The sequence below is a fragment of the Solea solea genome, chromosome 2 (genome assembly GCF_958295425.1).
Source record: "Solea solea chromosome 2, fSolSol10.1, whole genome shotgun sequence".
NCBI lineage: Eukaryota > Metazoa > Chordata > Actinopteri > Pleuronectiformes > Soleidae > Solea > Solea solea.
In genome coordinates, this window is record NC_081135.1 from 982,626 (window position 1) to 1,000,533 (window position 17,908).

At 44.8% G+C, this 17,908-nt stretch overlaps 2 protein-coding genes across 5 annotated transcripts; both read right to left on the reverse strand.

Moving 5' to 3' along the window:
• Window positions 1–22: 22 nt before the first annotated feature.
• Window positions 23–9,991, reverse strand: LOC131440955 (rho GTPase-activating protein 20-like). Of its 3 annotated transcripts, none has more exons than XM_058612305.1 (17): window positions 9,892–9,991; window positions 9,322–9,722; window positions 8,313–8,398; window positions 7,683–7,880; window positions 7,455–7,604; window positions 7,250–7,291; window positions 7,088–7,172; window positions 6,901–6,978; window positions 6,746–6,812; window positions 6,451–6,660; window positions 6,162–6,334; window positions 5,924–6,088; window positions 4,750–4,862; window positions 4,462–4,654; window positions 3,621–3,735; window positions 2,389–3,200; window positions 23–1,836 (listed from the first exon to the last, which is right to left on the reverse strand). In XM_058612305.1, exons 2-17 carry the CDS (start codon window positions 9,415–9,417, stop codon window positions 1,189–1,191), a joined length of 3,231 nt encoding a protein of 1,076 aa, XP_058468288.1. In that variant the 5' UTR covers window positions 9,418–9,722; window positions 9,892–9,991; the 3' UTR covers window positions 23–1,188. The 3 variants fall into 3 exon arrangements, with proteins under 3 accessions (XP_058468288.1, XP_058468289.1, XP_058468287.1); XM_058612306.1 differs by having other exon boundaries at window positions 7,707–7,880; window positions 9,832–9,892; XM_058612304.1 differs by having other exon boundaries at window positions 9,832–9,892.
• A 1,316-nt stretch (window positions 9,992–11,307) lies between these two features.
• Window positions 11,308–17,831, reverse strand: pspc1 (paraspeckle component 1). 2 transcript variants are annotated; one of them, XM_058612308.1, is made up of 11 exons: window positions 17,312–17,831; window positions 16,481–16,630; window positions 16,209–16,360; window positions 15,436–15,531; window positions 15,155–15,351; window positions 14,984–15,068; window positions 14,411–14,504; window positions 13,663–13,705; window positions 13,141–13,304; window positions 12,963–13,033; window positions 11,308–12,899 (listed from the first exon to the last, which is right to left on the reverse strand). In XM_058612308.1, exons 1-11 carry the CDS (start codon window positions 17,699–17,701, stop codon window positions 12,749–12,751), a joined length of 1,593 nt encoding a protein of 530 aa, XP_058468291.1. In that variant the 5' UTR covers window positions 17,702–17,831; the 3' UTR covers window positions 11,308–12,748. The 2 variants fall into 2 exon arrangements, with proteins under 2 accessions (XP_058468291.1, XP_058468290.1); XM_058612307.1 differs by having other exon boundaries at window positions 11,308–13,033.
• Window positions 17,832–17,908: the final 77 nt, after the last annotated feature.

Consider the following 17,908-nt stretch of genomic DNA (forward strand, 5'->3'; position numbering starts at 1 on the left):
TCAACAATTTAAACATGAAAAGCAGTTTTGCACTCAGAGGTAATTTTATTTGTATTTATTTGAGTTTCAGGCTCATAAACAAAGCATAAATTAACGCACGTACAAAGTAAAGTGACTTAAACAACTTAAGAAAGCAACAACTTGAGGCAATTTCAGCTGTGTTAAATATAAAGCTTCAAAATAAGATCATAATATTTACATGATAGAACAATACTGCAAAGATGTATGCGATTAAAATGTAAGAAACACATTGTTGGCAACAGAATGAAAATGTTCTGCTGTGTGTAAATAACAGAAAGCTTTTACAATGATAATCTTACCATAACCTTGACTACAGTTGGCAAGCAGCAGCACAGATAATAGCAGCCTTTTTAAAAATTCTATGAAAGCCTTAATTGAGAATACTCACACAAACTTAACCTAAAACCCTCAGCGGTGTACATTTAAAATATAAGATAGTATAATAATATCGATATGTAAATTGACTGTGTCATCGATAAGAAGATTGATTTTCTGTGTGTTTATAATTGAGAAAGGCAACAGCAGTTTGTTTTTAAATTGGCAGACTGATAAAGTTATGAAAACATTCTTTAAACCCAACCAGTGGATCGAGATCTGTTTCAGTTACACACCCGACATGAAATATCATCTGTTTTAGACTCTAATGAACGTTCATAAGTTTTAATAGAAAAAAACATCATAACTCATAGTAATATTGACCCTACAGGTTATATAGTTAAGGTGTTTTTAAAGTGTGTCACTTTGTAAACCACTCACTCTCCCACACCAAAGTCCATAGAGAAAATCAGTTATTTTACCATCACAGCCCACAGTAGTTGTTGATCCACTGCTGCCTCCATCACTAACTTCAAATATGTTATTTTATGAGTTTGACAATTAAAATCATTCATCCTTCATTTGAATTTACCTCAGTGACACAAAGTGACCACACGAGGCAGCAGTAGACCAGCAGCTTCTGTGTCCCCGTGAGCTAACACCACTGATTTTCTCTATGGACTTTGGTGTGGGAGAGTGAGTGGTTTACAAACTTCAGTTTCCTGTTGGAAAAGTCGGTCTAACCATGAGAGAAAGACGTGAACGTGTTCTTAACATACCTAGAATCAGTTTTCCTGAACTGTTCCTTTAACTGTGCCACTAAAGCGCGCTAAATTGCAACCGCAGTAATAATCAGACAAAGGATTCTTCGGCAAACAGAAGCTGCTCGTAATCAGGCTCTGCTGTGGGGTCGCTGTTTCTCCTCAGCCACTCTCTGTGACTCTTCACCAGGGCCAGCGCCACCTGCTGGCTGCTCTGGGGGTTACTGCGCGGGTGCGAGGAGAAGTAGTCCCTCACGGCTTTGGTGGAGTGGGGGGAGAGGCAGAAGTGAGCCTCAGAGGCGGATCCCTGCGAATCCACCTGCGACACCTTCAGCCCTGGGTCACTGGGCAGCTGAGCGTGGCTGAGGGCGGAGGCTTGCTCCACCAGCCACTGACCAGGCTCTGAGGCGCGGCGAGCGTGGAGCCTGGCGTTACGCTCCACCTCCACAGAGTGAGATTTGCGTCGTTTGAACAGGGACAGGGACGGACCTCTGTGCTGGGAAAAGAAAGACGGAGACGACGACTGCTTCCGCTCCGTCACCTGAGGCTCTGCTGTCTGCTGTGTGGCGTCAGAGCAGTGAGACCAGGCAGGTACGGGCAGGTGGAGGCTTCCTGTGGAGCGGTGGTGAGACGGAGGTCTGTGCGCTTCAGGGTCGAGCTTCATCTTCACATCTTTTTTGGATCTGCAGATCTTCTGTTTCACTCCTCCTCTCTCACACTTGTCAGGGACCCCTCCTCCCTGTTGGTTGAAACAACATCGGATAATAATTTCAGCACAAAAGGGGGGAGTTCATGGTTTTAGCCACTTAGCACAAGACTCAGCGAGTAAACGACACCTTAAGAAAATGTTTGGCCACCTTATAAAAGACTCAATTAATAACATTTACGTCAGTTTAAGTCTACGATAACGTGTTCACATCTTTATCTCACTGTTCCGACAGGAAACTGAAGTTTGTAAACCACTCACTCTCCCACACCAAAGCCCATAGAGAAAATCAGTGATTTTAACATCACACACACAGGAGTTGTTGATCCACTGCTGCCTCCATCACGGAGTTCAAATGACTTATTTTGTAAAATTCTGCATTTAAAATCCTTTGTTCAGATTGACCTCAGTGACACAAAGTGACCACACGAGGCAGCAGTAGACCAGCAGCTCCTGTGTCCTCGTGAGCTAAAATCACTGATTTTCTCTATGGGGTTTGGTGTGGGAGAAAAAGATGTTTAAAAAGTGCTGCAAAAACACCACAAAACAAAATAAAGCAAAGACTTCAGAAAACCATCTACTCACCGCAGTCTTGTCGTCGTCTTCTTGTTTCTCTGCATTGTCTTGTTGGCTCAGTGAGAGTCTGTGGCCTTTCTTCACCCACGTGTTCAGGTGGAAGCCTCTGCTGCTCTTCACAGTTCCCCAGCTGAGAGCTTCTCTGGGTGGAGAACCCTTTGGGACGGTGTTCTGCTCTGAAGATAATCTGAAGGGTGGAGATGTTACAGAGGAGCTGCTGGAGGTCAGCAGCGTCCTGGGCAGGAGAAGACCTGGTCTGTCGCTGCTGAGGGAGTCCAGAGAGTCCAGGGAGGAGCGTGTTGGTGCGGGGGAGTTGGTGGTGGAGGAGAGGCTGGAGGAGCAGGCCTCACACTCTCCTCCTGCTCTCCTGCTCTCACCTGTGCAGTGTGTGTGACTGCTGGGTGTCTCCTTTGACAGATCTTCAGCTCCGTCCTCCTCCTCACCACTGAGGACCTCAGTGCTTCCTGAAGCACACGGTCCAAACTTAGCCACATATGCTATAGCCGGCTCTGAGCGCCGCCTCGGTCTGTGTGGACCCTCCGGAGACAGAGAGTCCAGTGTAGACGTGGAGCCTCCAGCCGCTGAGTCCTGCTTCGTGCCTCTGGTTCTCTCCAGACCGTGTAGACCTCTGCTTTGATCGTGGTCTCCGTCTGGACCTGTGTCCTGGTCGCAGTCACTCGATGTGAGGATGGAGTCCAGGCTTCCCTGCAGCGGCTTGGAGCGGAGGCGGCTGCAGAAACTGGGCGATCCTCCGCTGCTGTTGTCCAGCTCGTTCTCCAGGCTGTCGTAGGAGGAGTCGGTCAGAGGGTAAGACCAGGACTCTGAAGGTCCAGGAGAAGAAGAGGTGAAATAAATGAATCCATCACAAGACTCAGTCAGAGCCAACGTTTGTCTCTCCCACACCAAACCCCATAGATAAAACCAGTGATTTAAGCTTGCAGGGACACAGGAGCTGCTGGTCTACTGCTGCCTCGTGTGGTCACTTTGTGTCACTGAGTTAAGTCTAAATGAAATATTTCAAATGCCAAATTCAAAAAATAAGACACGTGAACTTAGTGATGGAGGCAGCAGTGGATCAACAACTCCTGTGTGTGTGATGTTAAAATCACTCATTTTCTCTATGGGCTTTGGTGTGGGAGAGTGAGTGCTTTACAAACTTCAGTTTCCTGTTGGAACAGTCTGTCTCACAGTGAGATAAAGACGTGAAACACGTTCTTCAGATCCTGCAGATGTAGATTTACCTGATCCAGTCTCGTCACAGTGCCGTCTCTGTGGCGGTCCTCCAAACAGAGACAGAGGGTCTTCTCCCAGAATCTGCTGACAGTGTTCAATCATAAACTTCACCAGCTCACAAACCTGCGGCGACACAAGCACATTTCCACACTTCACTGAGTCTGGTCTGGACCAGGTCCAGAAGTCAAGACTGTTCTAAAATTAGACCTTCATCCTTCTATAAAGCTGATTTCACAGATTCCAGAGAGAAAAGTCTGAGCTGAGGAGGTGACAGGTTCACGAGGTCAAGTCATCAGCTAACAGATGCTAACAGATGCTAACAGATGCTTTATTGTTGACAGATTTATGTAACCGCGCAAGTTAAAGTCATTAAATCGGACTCAGTCTGGGTCACAGTCACATTCCACAGTGTTACCTCATTATTCTGCAAAATCCAACCTCCACACTGCAAAAAACTCAGCCAGGGGAAGTGAAATAAGCCTAGTTTTGAAGGAACATTACAGTCTAAAAGTTTAATGTGCTCCAGAATTCCCTCAGGATCTAAAGTTTTAAATCATTAGTTCATGCTACAGCTTTACAACTTCATTTTTATTTGTTAAAAAATAAAAGTTTAAACTGTAACCGAGTAAATAATGTGAGGCCAAGTGTGAAACATTTAAACATCAGTTTTTCTCTTATAGAGTAAATAAAATGAATCTCTGTAAGAAGAAATAATCACATCTTTATGTTTTCAAAATAAAGTACGACATTTGTGCTTTTTTAACCTCAAGTCTTTTAATTTCTGATGATTTTATGACTTTTATTTTGAAATGAACATTCCACACGTCACCATGATTGAAGCCCTCTCACCTTCTTGGTCTCCTCCCCCTCCACCTCCGCGCTGCACGGCGCCCCCGGAGGCCAAAGCATGCTGGGAGCGATGCACACGGACAAGTTGAATGCGGTCATCTGGTTCTCGTGAGCGTTGCCCTGGATACCGTGCAGCAGCGCTAACAGGTGTCGCAGCAGCAGAGCGTTCTCTCTCGGGAGGCGACAGATCATCCTGCAGGGGGCGCAACAGAGGGAGTCACCATCGTGCACACGCGTGTGTGGAATCATCACCGTCGTCAGGGTGTCACGGGTGTGTGGCGTTGTTACCTCTGCACGTCCTGCACCTGCTCTTCCTCCTCCTCCTCTTCCTCCAGCACGTCCATCCACTCTTCATGAAGTTCGCAGCACAGCAAGCTGCCCGGGATGTTACGTAAGAAATCCTGAAAGAACGCACGTGTGACGCGTTTGTCTCAAGAAAACACGTCAGACAAGTTTGTTCATGTATATCAGTGTGAACGCTCCATAATTCACGATCCTTTTCACTTTTATCGTAACATTAAAAATCACGTTCAGCGTGAACGCTCCATAATTCACGATCCTTTTCACTTTTATCGTAACATTAAAAATCATGTTCAGCGTGAACGCTCCATAATTCACGATCCTTTTCACTTTTATCGTAACATTAAAAATCACGTTCAGCGCGAACGCTCCATAATTCACGATCCTTTTCACTTTTATCGTAACATTAAAAATCATGTTCAGCATGAACGCTCCATAATTCACGATCCTTTTCACTTTTATTGTAACATTAGAAATTAGCTCACGTTCAGTGGTAACGCTCCATAATTCACGATCCTTTTCACTTTTATTGTAACATTAAAAATCATGTTCAGCGTGAACGCTCCATAATTCACGATCCTTTTCACTTTTATTGTAACATTAGAAATTAGCTCACGTTCAGTGTGAACGCTCCATAATTCCCGATCCTTTTCACTTTTATCGTAACATTAAAAATCACGTTCAGCGTGAACGCTCCATAATTCACGATCCTTTTCACTTTTATCGTAACATTAAAAATCACGTTCAGCGCGAACGCTCCATAATTCACGATCCTTTTCACTTTTATTCTACGACGTTCTTTGTCGTTTGTTCTCGGTGAATGAAAATGTCGACCTTGATGTGTGAACACATGACACACTTTATAAACTGTGTGTGTGTGTGTTATCCCCTGCGGATAACGAGAGATTATAATCCAGATTACATGAACAATCCCTGCTGCTCTGCTGTGAACACTTTGTCCTGCTGTGACTCGACAGTGAAGGAGATTAGATTATTGTGTGTGGCTCACATGACTGGATTGAGGCTACATTTGTTTTGAAATGACACTGAGATACATTTTGGCCACTAATGACTGCGTAATCTGTAATCTGTAATCTGTTCACTGGAGACCAATGTCCTAGAGGCTTTTTTCCTACGTGAATGGCGTGACGTTTCCTCGCACCTTAAAGACTCCGGCGATGACAAAGACGTGGTCACATGTCAGAGGAAGCTGGAACTCTCCAGCGTCCAGAGAGTCTCGCAGCTCTCTGACCGCGCGAGCTCCCGCCGGACGCCGGAAGATTCCCCGCGTCCACGGCCCCTCGTGGTACAGGAACGCCAGCATGTCCTGTGGAGTGAGGCATGATGGGTAAACACGGACACAAACTCGTTGTTGTGTTTGTGTAAAAAACGTGACTCACCATGACGGGTTTGGGTAACGCGTCTTCCACACACACGCAGCTGAGATGGCGGCCGAACAGGCAGCCGCGGGCCGCGCCAGAGACGGACAGCTCGTTCAGGTGAGAGGCGGAGCCTCGCCAGAAGGCCCAGGTGATGAGGGAACGCCTCCTTTTGAAGGACTTCTGAGAAAAATCTGAAAAGAAAAGACGACATCACTCTCACTCTGCCACACCAAAGTCCCCAGAGAAAAGCAGGGATTCTAGCTGCGGGGACACGGGAGCTGCTGGTCTCTTTAAAAACCACGCCCACCTGCAAACACCTGCTGCTGCTGCAGCAGCGATTCCTCGGGTCGAGGCTTCAGGATGAACTGACACTGCCTGCTGGCCTGCACGTGCCCCACCTGCAGCCTGTCTCTGTCCACAGGTGGCGCCGCCGCCGCCACCGCGTCCCTGGCCCCGCCCCCCTGAGACGCCGCCTGTCTCATGTGGTTCATGTGGACGCTGAACGGAAACTCGTGACCTGAGTGGGAGACGAGGAAGAGGATAACATCAGTGTGTGATTGTTCTGTGGTTTAAGTGTCAGTCAGCTGACATCACACACTGACCAATCAGAGGATAGGGGGCGTTGTCCCTCTTTGAAATGACCCACAACTGGTAGTTTTTCACGTTTCCCTGAGAGACAAAGCAAACAATAACCTGTCTATATACTTATACAGTATAAGTACAGTACATACATGCTCCCGTGTTCACTTTGACTCACTATGATGCTGAACTGCTGCAGAGCCAGTCGGATCACCTCATTGGTTGAATCGGAGTTGCTCACAGGAAGTGTCTTTGTCTGTGAAGGAAACAAACAAACAAACAAACAAACAAACGATGATTTCATCGTAACAAAAGAAGACAGAGACAGAAAAGAATCCTCCAGGAAACGAAGAAAATAAACGTACCACAGCAAAGCTGTTGATCCCTTTCCCGTAAACTCGCAGTGGAATCGTTTTAGGCTCCTCCCTCTCTTTCTCTTCTTTTATGCGACTGCAGAGAACGTGAAGGAGAAACACTCACTGATAAACACACACACACACACGCTCACATGTAAGGTTAGAGTTTACCTTTTGAGGAGTGAGAGCCATTTCTCTTTGTGTTCTGCTGAACTGAAACATCAGAAACAGCAGATTAATGCAGATTATTGTGTCCCTGTGAGCTAAAATCACTGATTTTCTCTGTGGGCTTTGGTGTGGGAGAGTGAGTGGTTTACAAACGTCAGTTTCCTGTTGTTAAAGTCTGTCTGACAGTGTGTGTGTGTGTGTGTGTTACCTGTACACACACACACAGTTACAGGTGGGCCAGCCCATGACGAAGCTCCTCTCCGTGTCGATGCTGCCCTCACACACCTCGTCCACGCAGCTCGCCGTCCACATCTCACTCACACACACCTGAGTCTTCAGCTTGAAGTGGTTCGCCGACCTGTGGACAGGGAGGGGCAGACCAGTGTGACCACACACACTCACACACACACACACACACTCTCTCTGTGAGTGTAACCTTTGAACTGTGTGTTGCTCTGACTTGGCCTTGGCGACGAGCAGGACGTCGTTGAAGAGGAAGAGGTGTCTGTCCTGAGTCTGCATCCCCGTCCTCAGCTGGGCGTGTCCGTGCAGGAGGAAGCAGCGCTCCGAGGCCGCGAGGAAGGACTGCACCAGGGGACACGTCTCCGGACTCACAGGGACCAGGAAGCTGTCTCTGAAACAACAACAAAAATTACAACAACAACAACTACAACAGCGTCCTGAACAAACCAACTACAGCACACACACACACACACACACACACACACCACAACACGTTCAAGAGTAAATGTGAAATGTTGAGTTAAAAGTTCATTCAAAACTAGTTTTCATCTCTGAAACCTTTCAATTCTGACCATTAGATGTCGCTGTTTCTCACACACGGACGTTTAAAGCGTACGTAGACTGTGATGCAGTTTTTTCCGAGACGTCCAGACGGAGATTTTTAACGAGGTTATTTTCTACCTCACTTTCTCAGACCACATGTTCAAATACAGACTCTATTAATAGAATCCTGATCCTGCACTAAGTCTGGTCACACATGGATTATCTGTGCCAGTGGATTCAACTCCTCAGGTGTGTGTGTGTGCGTGTGTGAGACCAGTACCTGGACAGAGTCTTGGACCGGGTCAGGGCCTTGGTGATGACCAGAGACGGAGCTGACTGACGGCGACAACTCTGAGACTTCGTCCTCTGAACACAAACAGCATCACAACACTGTTTTATCATTGTTGTTATTATTGTTGTTATTTCCTTCTCCTCCACCTTTACTGTCATGTGTGACCTCATGTGTGACCTCATGTGTTCACGTGTGACCTCATGTGTTAATGTATGACCTCATGTGTTCACGTGTGACCTCATGTGTTAATGTGTGACCTCATGTGTTCACATGTGACCTCATGTGTTCATGTTTGCTCTGCTCGCTCGTTGATCAGAGCTCGGCCTCCAGAGTGACGTGAATGAAGATTAGCTGTGGTGATGAAACCTTCATCTGTCTCTGCTCTCTGACACGTTCTCACACTCACTCTGCATGAAATAATGCTGTATTTCACCTTTTCACCAGCAGGGCGGAGCCATCTTCACCAAAATGACTTTAAATTGTCTTTTTTTTATATATATATGGTTGTGTGAGGAGTCACTGACAAAGTCCTGACTTCACCGACAGAGGAAAACAAGGAAAAACTGATTTCTCTCACACCAAACCTCATAGAGAAAACCAGAGATTTTAGCTGCAGGGACACAGGAGCTGCTGGTCTACTGCTGCCTCGTGTGGTCACTGTGTGTCACTGAGGTAATTCTGACCGAATTTGACAAAATAAGACGTTAGAACTTAGTGATGGAGGCAGCAGAGGATCAACAACTCCTGTGTGCTGTGATGTTAAAATCACTGGTTTTCTCTATGGGCTTTGGTGTGGGAGAGTGAGTGGTTTACAAACATGAGGTGACACATTTATATCTGTATTGGTGTCCTGTTCTTCTTCCTGTCGTCTGTCCCTGAAGCCTGACCTGACCTCCGCCCTGACCTCCGCCCTGACCTCAGCCCTGACCTCCGCCCTGACCTCTGAGGATAACGAGACGCTTTCTGTCCAGCAAAGGTTTTATTTTGAAAATCATACCTGTTTATTTTCCTGCTCCATGCTGCCTCTCCTCAGGCTGACGTCCTCCACCTCCTGCTCCTCCACCTGCTGCTGCTGCAGTGGGGACATGTCCATCCGGCTGTCCCCACGTCCTCCAGCTCACTGTCCGGCTGTCCCCACGTCCTCCAGCTCACTGTCTGGCTTTCCTCATGTCCTCCAGCTCACTGTCCGGCTGTCCCCACGTGTAGCCTCCAGATGTTCTGCAGCTCACAGTCCAGCCTCTACACTGAGCGTCAGCAGCTCAGTGTCCAGTTGTCTTTACATCCATCGGCTCACTGTCCAGCCTCCAGATGTTCTCCAGCTGTCTTCGCGTCCTCCAGCTCAGTGTCCAGCTGTCCTCAGCGATTCAGAGCTCAAACAAACAGCATCTGAACTCAAACCTGGAGCAGCCACAGTGAACTGTGTTAGTCTGCAGCAGCAGCAGCAACAACAACAACAACAACAACAACAGGAGAGACACATGACACACAAACAATGACAGTAACAAACCTCCTGAGCTCTGTCAGAGTGTGTGTGTGTGTGTGAGAGAGTGAGAGTGTGTGCGCTCACCATGAGTGTGAAGCTTCAGTCTGGATTATCCGCTGCTGCTGCGACACTTCTTAATGCGTCTTTACGCACAGAGAGGAGGCGGGGCCAACACTGTAAAAAACTAAACCAAAAAAAAAAGGGCCACCTATTATTAACACAATCATTCAGAGCGCAGAGGAGATGAAAGAGTGAAACATCACAACATCACAATCAAACATACAAGCTTACCTCCGCCTGTACATCACTGACATCATCATCATCATCAACATCAGTAACACCTGATTTCCTTCATTAATCAATAACTCCACCACGATCCGTCCTCTGTCAAAACACATCAATATGAACCGATTGATTGATGCAAACACACTCACAATTTATAAAATAAGAATTAAAAGTGTTAATGTGTCCAAAATGTTTTTTTTATTTACATACAATACCATCAACATTAATAGTGACGTCATAAGTGAAGATAAAAACGATGTAGGACACTCTTATTAGCCCCTTAACTCACTAATTACATTCATTTTGGACAAAAACAACTCAAAAACAAGATTTTTGTTCATTTAGCTGCTTCAGTAAAGTTTGTATGGAGAAAAGAAAAGAAAAACACGGTTAAATTCTGGGCTTTCACACAGTTTTGTTGTTAGCTTCTTTTCTTATCTGGGCGTTAGCGGAGCTCGTTAACATGCTAATACATGTAAAATCACACAGATTCTCTCATGTTTTATAAACTTCCTTTTTTTAAGCGCAGAATCTGCTTAAATTGTTCATATTTATGTTTTACCAGTGTGCAAACATTTACTCATAAACACCTGTTAACCGGAACTAGCTTGCTAGCATAAAAGTCACATGAAGCGTCCTTGTCACCAGTACGCTCACTTTTACACGTTTACTCCTAAACTAATGCTATAGCATAGCTTATTAGCATCCCTTTGACGCATTCCTCCAGCATAAAAACTTAAGAAATTAAATTTTTAAAGTTCGAGAACTGTTCAAAACGACTTCAGTTGGTCATAACGTTAGCCAGAACTAGCTAACAATAGCTAGCTAGCTAGCGTAAAGACTTTAAGTGGAGTATTATTGCTTTAATACTTTATTTGACTCGCTGTTTAATGGCGAGGTCAGAAAAAGTGGAACATTTAGAGAAGTAGAAGAAAGAAAGAAAACAGTTGCCCCTAAAAACCAAAAAGAGAAGTGGGCCACAAAGTGGGCTAAAGCAGAACCAGGACGACTTCTCTTTCCCCAGATTATCCTCATTAATCCGAGCCCCGTTAAAAAGTGGATCAGTGGAATGATTATCTTTCCTCTGCTGATAATGAGCAGCCCTGGGCAAAGAAAAGACACCGTGTCACACTTGTGTTCAAACGTCCTCATAAAGACAAAACACACGCACATTATGCATCACATAAAACAGGAAAAATACCCTTTTTCATGATCTCAAGTTCAAAAATAATAAACTTTTAATTTTTCATCATCATTTCTGACCTGACAAACACAGTGGAAACATTCTTCAGTTGTATTATAGCAAACAAAAAAGTTTCTTTTTTATTAAAACCACACTGTGGCTGATTCACTAAAAATAAACCAGGTCTTATGAAAGATTTAAAAACATGTGATATCCCACGAAGGAGAAAAAAACAAGTGTGATCTCTGATGCTCCACATGTGTATTTATTCAATTAAACTTATGTAAGTCATGTGACTGTACGGCATTTAAGAGACAAATATGTTTGAAAGAAACCACAGAAAATCATCAGACACAGGGGGCGCTGAAACCTCCACTTTAAGTCTGTTGTGTTTTTAAGAGGAAAAAGTGAAAATGAAGGTTCTTAAATGTCTGAATGTGGATTTTTGTTTTCTCATGTTAGCAAAAGTATTTGATTTCTGTAGTTTATCTTTTTTTTTTAAAAACAACATGGCCCGAGGTTCTGCTACTGATGTCACCTTAAAGGTGTGACCCGTGTGTAGGATTAGTGACCTCTGGTGGTGAAGTTGCACGTTGCAACTATCACGTATAGTGTGTAGGAGAAACCAGGAGGCTGCGAACAATCGTAGAAAAGCCTCCTGTACAAACACAGCAGACTGTCGGCGTCTGCTCCATCTGAGTTAACAAAAACACAACTGTTCTTATTGCATTTTTCTATAATATAATAAATAAATCAAAACATACTTGTAAATATTCTGTTCAAATTCAGTTCATAGAGCCTCCTTAATTCTATGCACTGCACCTTTAAAAAAATAATGGTTTAGGTTGTTATTTTCAAGTGTGGGTTTGTGAGGTCCTGAGAGAAAAGTTTGTAAACCACTCACTCTCCCACACCAAAGTCCACACAGGAGCTGCTGGTCTGCTGCTGCCTCGTGTGGTCACTCTGTGTCACTGAAGTTAAAGTGAACGAAGGATTTCAGATGCCGAATTTTACAGAATAAGATGTTTGAACTTAGTGATGGAGGCAGCAGTGGATCAACAACTCCTGTGTGTGTGTGTGTGATGTTAAAATCACTGGTTTTCTCTATGGGCTTTGGTGTGGGAGAGTGAGTGGTTTACAAACTTCAGTTTCCTGTTGGAAAAGTCCGTCTCACAGTGAGATAAAGACGTGAACACACACTCTAACATATCGTAGACTTAAACTGACACATGTTTTATGAGAAAAGTCTTAAGTTAAGTGTCTAATATCAGTGATTCTTTGTGTTGGTGAGTCAGCTGCTTCACTCGTCCACACTTCAAACCCTAACGATCACTTAAATTCACATTATTTGCTGAAGTAAACATTAAAAAAGTCATTAGATTCAGTTTTTTTCCACAAAATGAACAAGTAAATCCTAAACAGAAAACACGTATTTAAAAAAATAAAATTAAACAGTAACAAAGATCCATGAGGTCAGTATCTGCGGCGTTTGTTATTTGGCCCGTCAAAGACGCCCCCTGCTGGATTTCCCATGCCAAACCCTGCGGCTGCTCCTCCTTGAGGGCCGAGCTGCTGCTGCTGCAGCTGTTGCTGCTGCTGTTGTTGCTGCTGCTGCAGCTGTTGTTGTTGCTGCTGCTGCTGCTGTTGTTGTTGTTGCTGCAGCTGTTGTTGTTGCTGTTGTTGCTGCTGCTGCTGTTTAGGTGACTCGACCTCAGGCCGACCCCCCACTGATCCACCCTGTGAGTATCTATCGTTTCTCTGTGAAGAAAAAGAAGAAATGCTTTCGTTAAATCTACAGATTTATGATCAATTGGGATTTTTATGTTGATTAAACTCAAGCTCTGTGGAATTTCCAGATACGTTACCATGGCTCCGTTCTCTGGCATTAACTGCACGCCCATGTTTGGACTTCCCTCCGGGCCGATGGCTCCGCCCCTTCCACTCATGCCCATCATCTGAGTGCCCTGGTGAGCGCCCTGGTTAGCGCCCTGGTTAGCGCCGGGCGCAGCAGAGGCCTGGTTGTAACCATCTACAAAAAGCAACCGTTCAGTGTGTAAGTTACAATTTTAGCTTGAAATGATATCACAATATTCCATGGTGACATCACTGTAGTGATACTGGCGACAGAATTTCAACATAAAAGTGTTGTTTTTTGCCATTTAAACGACACATATTTCACAATAAAATGTATTTCTGATGCGACATGAATGAAGAAATAAGAAAATAAACACAGCATTGTGAAGTTTGAACGAGATATCACAGCGTAACCACGGTTAGTGGTGAAGTGAAGGACTCACTTAGTATGAAAACAAATCCTAAGAAAAACCACGTAAATGATAATAATAATAATAATAATAATAATAATAATGATAATCCAGACATTTTACCTCCACGCGGGCCCAGATCCCCCGCTCTCATTTCCTGTTCCCTCTGCAACAAGAGAAGAAGAATAAAAGTGAGTTCACTGTCAAACATCCATCTAATTATGACGTGGAGTAAAAACAGCGACAATAAACCAAACGTCAGAGATTATTCCTCAGTGCAGTGGTTTAAACAGGAGACACTGCCCTCTAGTGGTGAGTCTTCACATGTCCTCAGCTCCAAATCATAGATCATCAATTATCATCGTTAGCTCGGGCTGCAACGATTTAGTGATTACTAATTAATGAATCAATCCATTTCTATTACTATTTTGATCAAGGATTAATCGTTTTTTTTTTATTTTTCAGCTTCTTAAATGTGAATATTTTCAAAAAGAAATCATGAAGACTCAATAATATCAAATTGTAGACATGAAAACCACAACATTTCAAGGTTTTCACGTCACATTTTCTTACATTTTATGGACCAAACCAAAAACCGATCAATAAATAATGAAAATAATCCCGAGCTGCAGCCAAAGTTAATCCCACTGTTTGATGAAATATGATTTTTGTGACTTAGAGTTTGGAATGAGAGACAACCACAGAAACTAAAAAGAAAATGTATGTGTCAAAATCCACAATCAGACGGATTTAATCCACAGATTGTGTGGATTAAAAACACATTAACAGATTTACAGTAAACTGCTGGTTGTGATTTCTCTCTGTGTTTGTGCTGACGTGATGAAGGCAGGTGAAACACACACACACTCACATTTTCCAGGTAGTTTCCAGGTTGTCTCCTCAGCTCCTCCTGCTCTCTGTGCCTCATCATCTCCTCCTCTCTCCTCCTCCTCTCCTCCTCGTGTCTGACAAAAACAGACACAAACACAAACATTGTAAATACCCTCTCAAATGAATAAAATACACTCATTACTACCTTTTATTTCAGATAATACTTCTTTGTTATCTTTGCAATGTTAAATTAAAGTGTGTTAAAGCAGAATAACAATAATGTGTTTGATGGTTACCATGGCAGCAGCCTCCAAGAACAGGGAGAGTCATCACAGATGCTTCAAATATCAGAAACAGTGCTCATAGGTTAGCATGGACCAATATACATCACTGTTAATGTGTGAACATGTGGGGCATGAGTTACAATGTGAGGTGAAACAGAAACGAGCTGCTCTGCAGGAGACAGTCTACTGTGTGTGTGTGTCTATAATTAACAAGAAAACAATAAGAACCACACAAAACTCCTCATTATAACGTCTTTTATTTGCCTCGGTGGCACGTGTGTGTGTGTGTGTGTGTGTGTGTGTGTGTGTGTGTGTGTGAGAGAGTGTACCTCATCTCGATCTGCTTGCGTCTCTGCAGCTCCTGGTTCCTGAGCTCCTCGAGCCTCCTCAGCTCCTCCTGACGCCTCATCAGATCTGGAAAACACGCGAGCAAACGTGAAAAGGAGAAAAAGGGCGGCGATAATGAAGGAGGAAGAGTGTGAGGACGAAGGAGCCCTGACCGTGTCTCATCATCATGAGCTGATGCTCGTGTTTGGCCGCCTCCAGCTCCGCCTCCAGCTTCTCTTTGGCCTCGCGGATGCTTTTGTCCACTTGCTCCTTCTGCTGCTTCTGCAGCTCGTCCAGAGCTCTCCAGCGACACGAGTACTCAAAGTCAAACGTGCCGGGCTGAGCGAAGTGTGGCGGCTGCTCCCGTTCTCTGCGCACAGGAGAAGACACAACTTACACAGCTGCTACACAAACAAACAGCAACACAAACCGACACGCACACGTCTTCACTCACTTGAGGTACTTTGGGATTTTCTGCAGCAGCTTCTCAGGGAGTCCCTCGTCGTCGTCTACGTGCTCCGACGGCTCCACGATGGCGGGACACGGCGTGCTGCAGACACAGAGCAGCCACTCAAACTCAGTCTAACTTTGTCGCCACGGCAACGACAAAAACAACCAAAGTACAAGAGAGGAGGAGGAGGAGCAGGAGGAGGGAAAAGTGCAGTGAGGAGGTGAAGAAGAAATTAGACAAAAAGACCAAATTGTTTTCAGCTCCCTCAGTGTGAACATGTTCTGGTTTCCTCCTCCAATTATTAATGTTAATAATAATAATAATAATAATAATAATAACAACAACAAAGTGATTTGAAACAAGTATTCGATTCATTAAGAAAATAAACGACAGATTATGAATCGAGACAAAAGTGCTGTAATGATAGAAATAAGCGTAAGAGGAAGAGAAGAACAAGAATGTGCAAAAAAAGAAGAGGAAGAAGAAGGACAGAGGAAAGAAAATGACTGAGGAGGAGAAGGAAACTAAAAGGAGAAGTTTATTTGACAAATAGTTGTTTTATTTGGTCCAACGTCTTGTTTTTGACCCAAAAATCATAAAACTTGTTGTAAATATGGAACAAAACACTCAAACCGAGTAAAGGATTATGAAGAAGTTGACAATCAATCAAGTAATGGACTAGTAATAGATCACTGAAGCTCCTCCCCCTCTGACGATATTAAAGCCGCTCATGAATTCACAAAGATCTAAATCTGTTGTTGTTGTTTGTGTCTTACGTGGTGAGCAGCAGCGCTCCCTCGGTGCAGCGCTCCAGAGCTTTCCTCGCCGCCGCCTTGTTCGCAAACTCCACGATGCCCCGCCCTGTGGGACGACCGCGGTCGTCTGTCACCACGACGGCTCGCTCCACGGGTCCAAACTGAGAAAACGCCTGAGAACACCAGAGGTCAACAACAACAACAACAACAACAACAACAACAACAACAGCTCAGTGAGAAACAGAGACCACAGCGGGGACAGGAAACAGGAAGTCCCTCCACCGCTCTCTCACCTGCTCCAGCAGCTCGTTGGTCACGACGGGCAGAAGGTTGCGGACAGAGAGGGAGGCGCCGTGTGTCGCAAACCGGACCCTGATTGGTCGATTGTTCAGAATGGTCCCGTCCAGCTCTGCTTTAGCGATCTCTGCCAGCATCTTTGTTTCCTGGGAGACGAGACGATCACAGAGTAATTTTTATTAACGACAAATCGATTACTAAATGAATCACTTTGTTCTTTGCTCCACATAAACAAAGAAATCATTAAAACTGGACATGACATTTAAGAACATCATTTCCAGGTTTGATAAACAATGTTTAACGTTTTCTGGCATTTTATGGACCAAATGATGACTCCATGAAAATAAATGACAGATTACACTATTATGAAAATAGCTCTACAGTTTTTACAAAGGCTATTTTATATTTCTCATGCAAATATGTGAAACTACTGTAACACCAGACTTTAATCATTCACTGTCATCTAAAGCTATGTGATTTGATATCAGTGATTAAAATATACAACATAAAACTATAAGAAACACTTTGAATACAAAACTTCAACGTTTTCATGCAGAAAAGCTGTGTTTACATCCACTTGTTTACCGCGCTCTGCTCTTGGAGCGTCAATCCCCGCGTCTACGTGTTGACGTCAGAGGTGACGCCCGCGTACGCGCAATAACATTGAATATTAGCAAGTTAGCTCATGCTAACATAGCAGCTAGCGCCTCTTCTGCACATTTCTGTGGTAAATCTATAAAATTCACCTAAAAGTAAAGTTTAAATTTAAAGAGGAGCTTGATACAACATGGCGGTGCACGCAGCGGGAGGTGAGGAGTCAGTCATACCAGGCGAATGAAGCCGAAGCCCCGCTCTCTGTTGATGAACACCTCGTTGACGTTCCCATATTTGGCGAACATGTTGGTGAACTCTTCCTCGGGGATGTCGAACGGCAAACAGCCGACGAACAGGCGACACCGCTGCGTGAACGTCTTCTCTCCAGGTCTCCGAAAACTCGCGATATCCAGAGTCATTTTAGCCGGAGCTTCTCCGCTTCCTTCCCCGGCTCCCTCCGCTTGCTCCGCCGCGGGAGACGCCTCCTCATCCGGCCGCTGCTGCTGCTGCTGAGGTGCCGGGCTGTCTTTGTTCGCCGCCTGCTGCTGCTCCATGGCCGGGGAGTCGGTCCCGCGTCTCCCCGGCTGAGGAGAGCCGCTGTTCGGCGTGTTTCTGTTGGACATATTCGCACGGAAGTGTGTGTGTGTGTGTGTGTGTGTGTGTGTTTGCGCGTCCACGGTGAACTCAAGTTTGTAGTAACGACGAGCGGAGCGCGCTCATCTGCCTCCAAAGATGGCGGCTCACATGGACACACACACAGGCTGCAGTTACCTGAGCCGCCAGCAGGGGCGCACCAACACAATCAAATATAATACTTACAACAATAGATC

Coding starts and splice junctions, on each gene's coding strand:
- LOC131440955 (XM_058612305.1), bottom strand. CDS start 9,417: ATGGACATGTCCCCACTGCAGCAGCAGCAGGTGGAGGAGCAGGAGGTG. Junction 7,881..8,312: donor CGGTCCAAGACTCTGTCCAG/GTACTGGTCTCA, acceptor TTGTTGTTTCAG/AGACAGCTTCCTGGTCCCTG. Junction 3,736..4,461: donor AGGGGGAGGAGACCAAGAAG/GTGAGAGGGCTT, acceptor GTGTCGCCGCAG/GTTTGTGAGCTGGTGAAGTT.
- pspc1 (XM_058612307.1), bottom strand. CDS start 17,701: ATGTCCAACAGAAACACGCCGAACAGCGGCTCTCCTCAGCCGGGGAGA. Junction 13,706..14,410: donor CTGGAAACTACCTGGAAAAT/GTGAGTGTGTGT, acceptor CTCTTGTTGCAG/AGGGAACAGGAAATGAGAGC. Junction 13,034..13,140: donor TGCCAGAGAACGGAGCCATG/GTAACGTATCTG, acceptor TTTTCTTCACAG/AGAAACGATAGATACTCACA.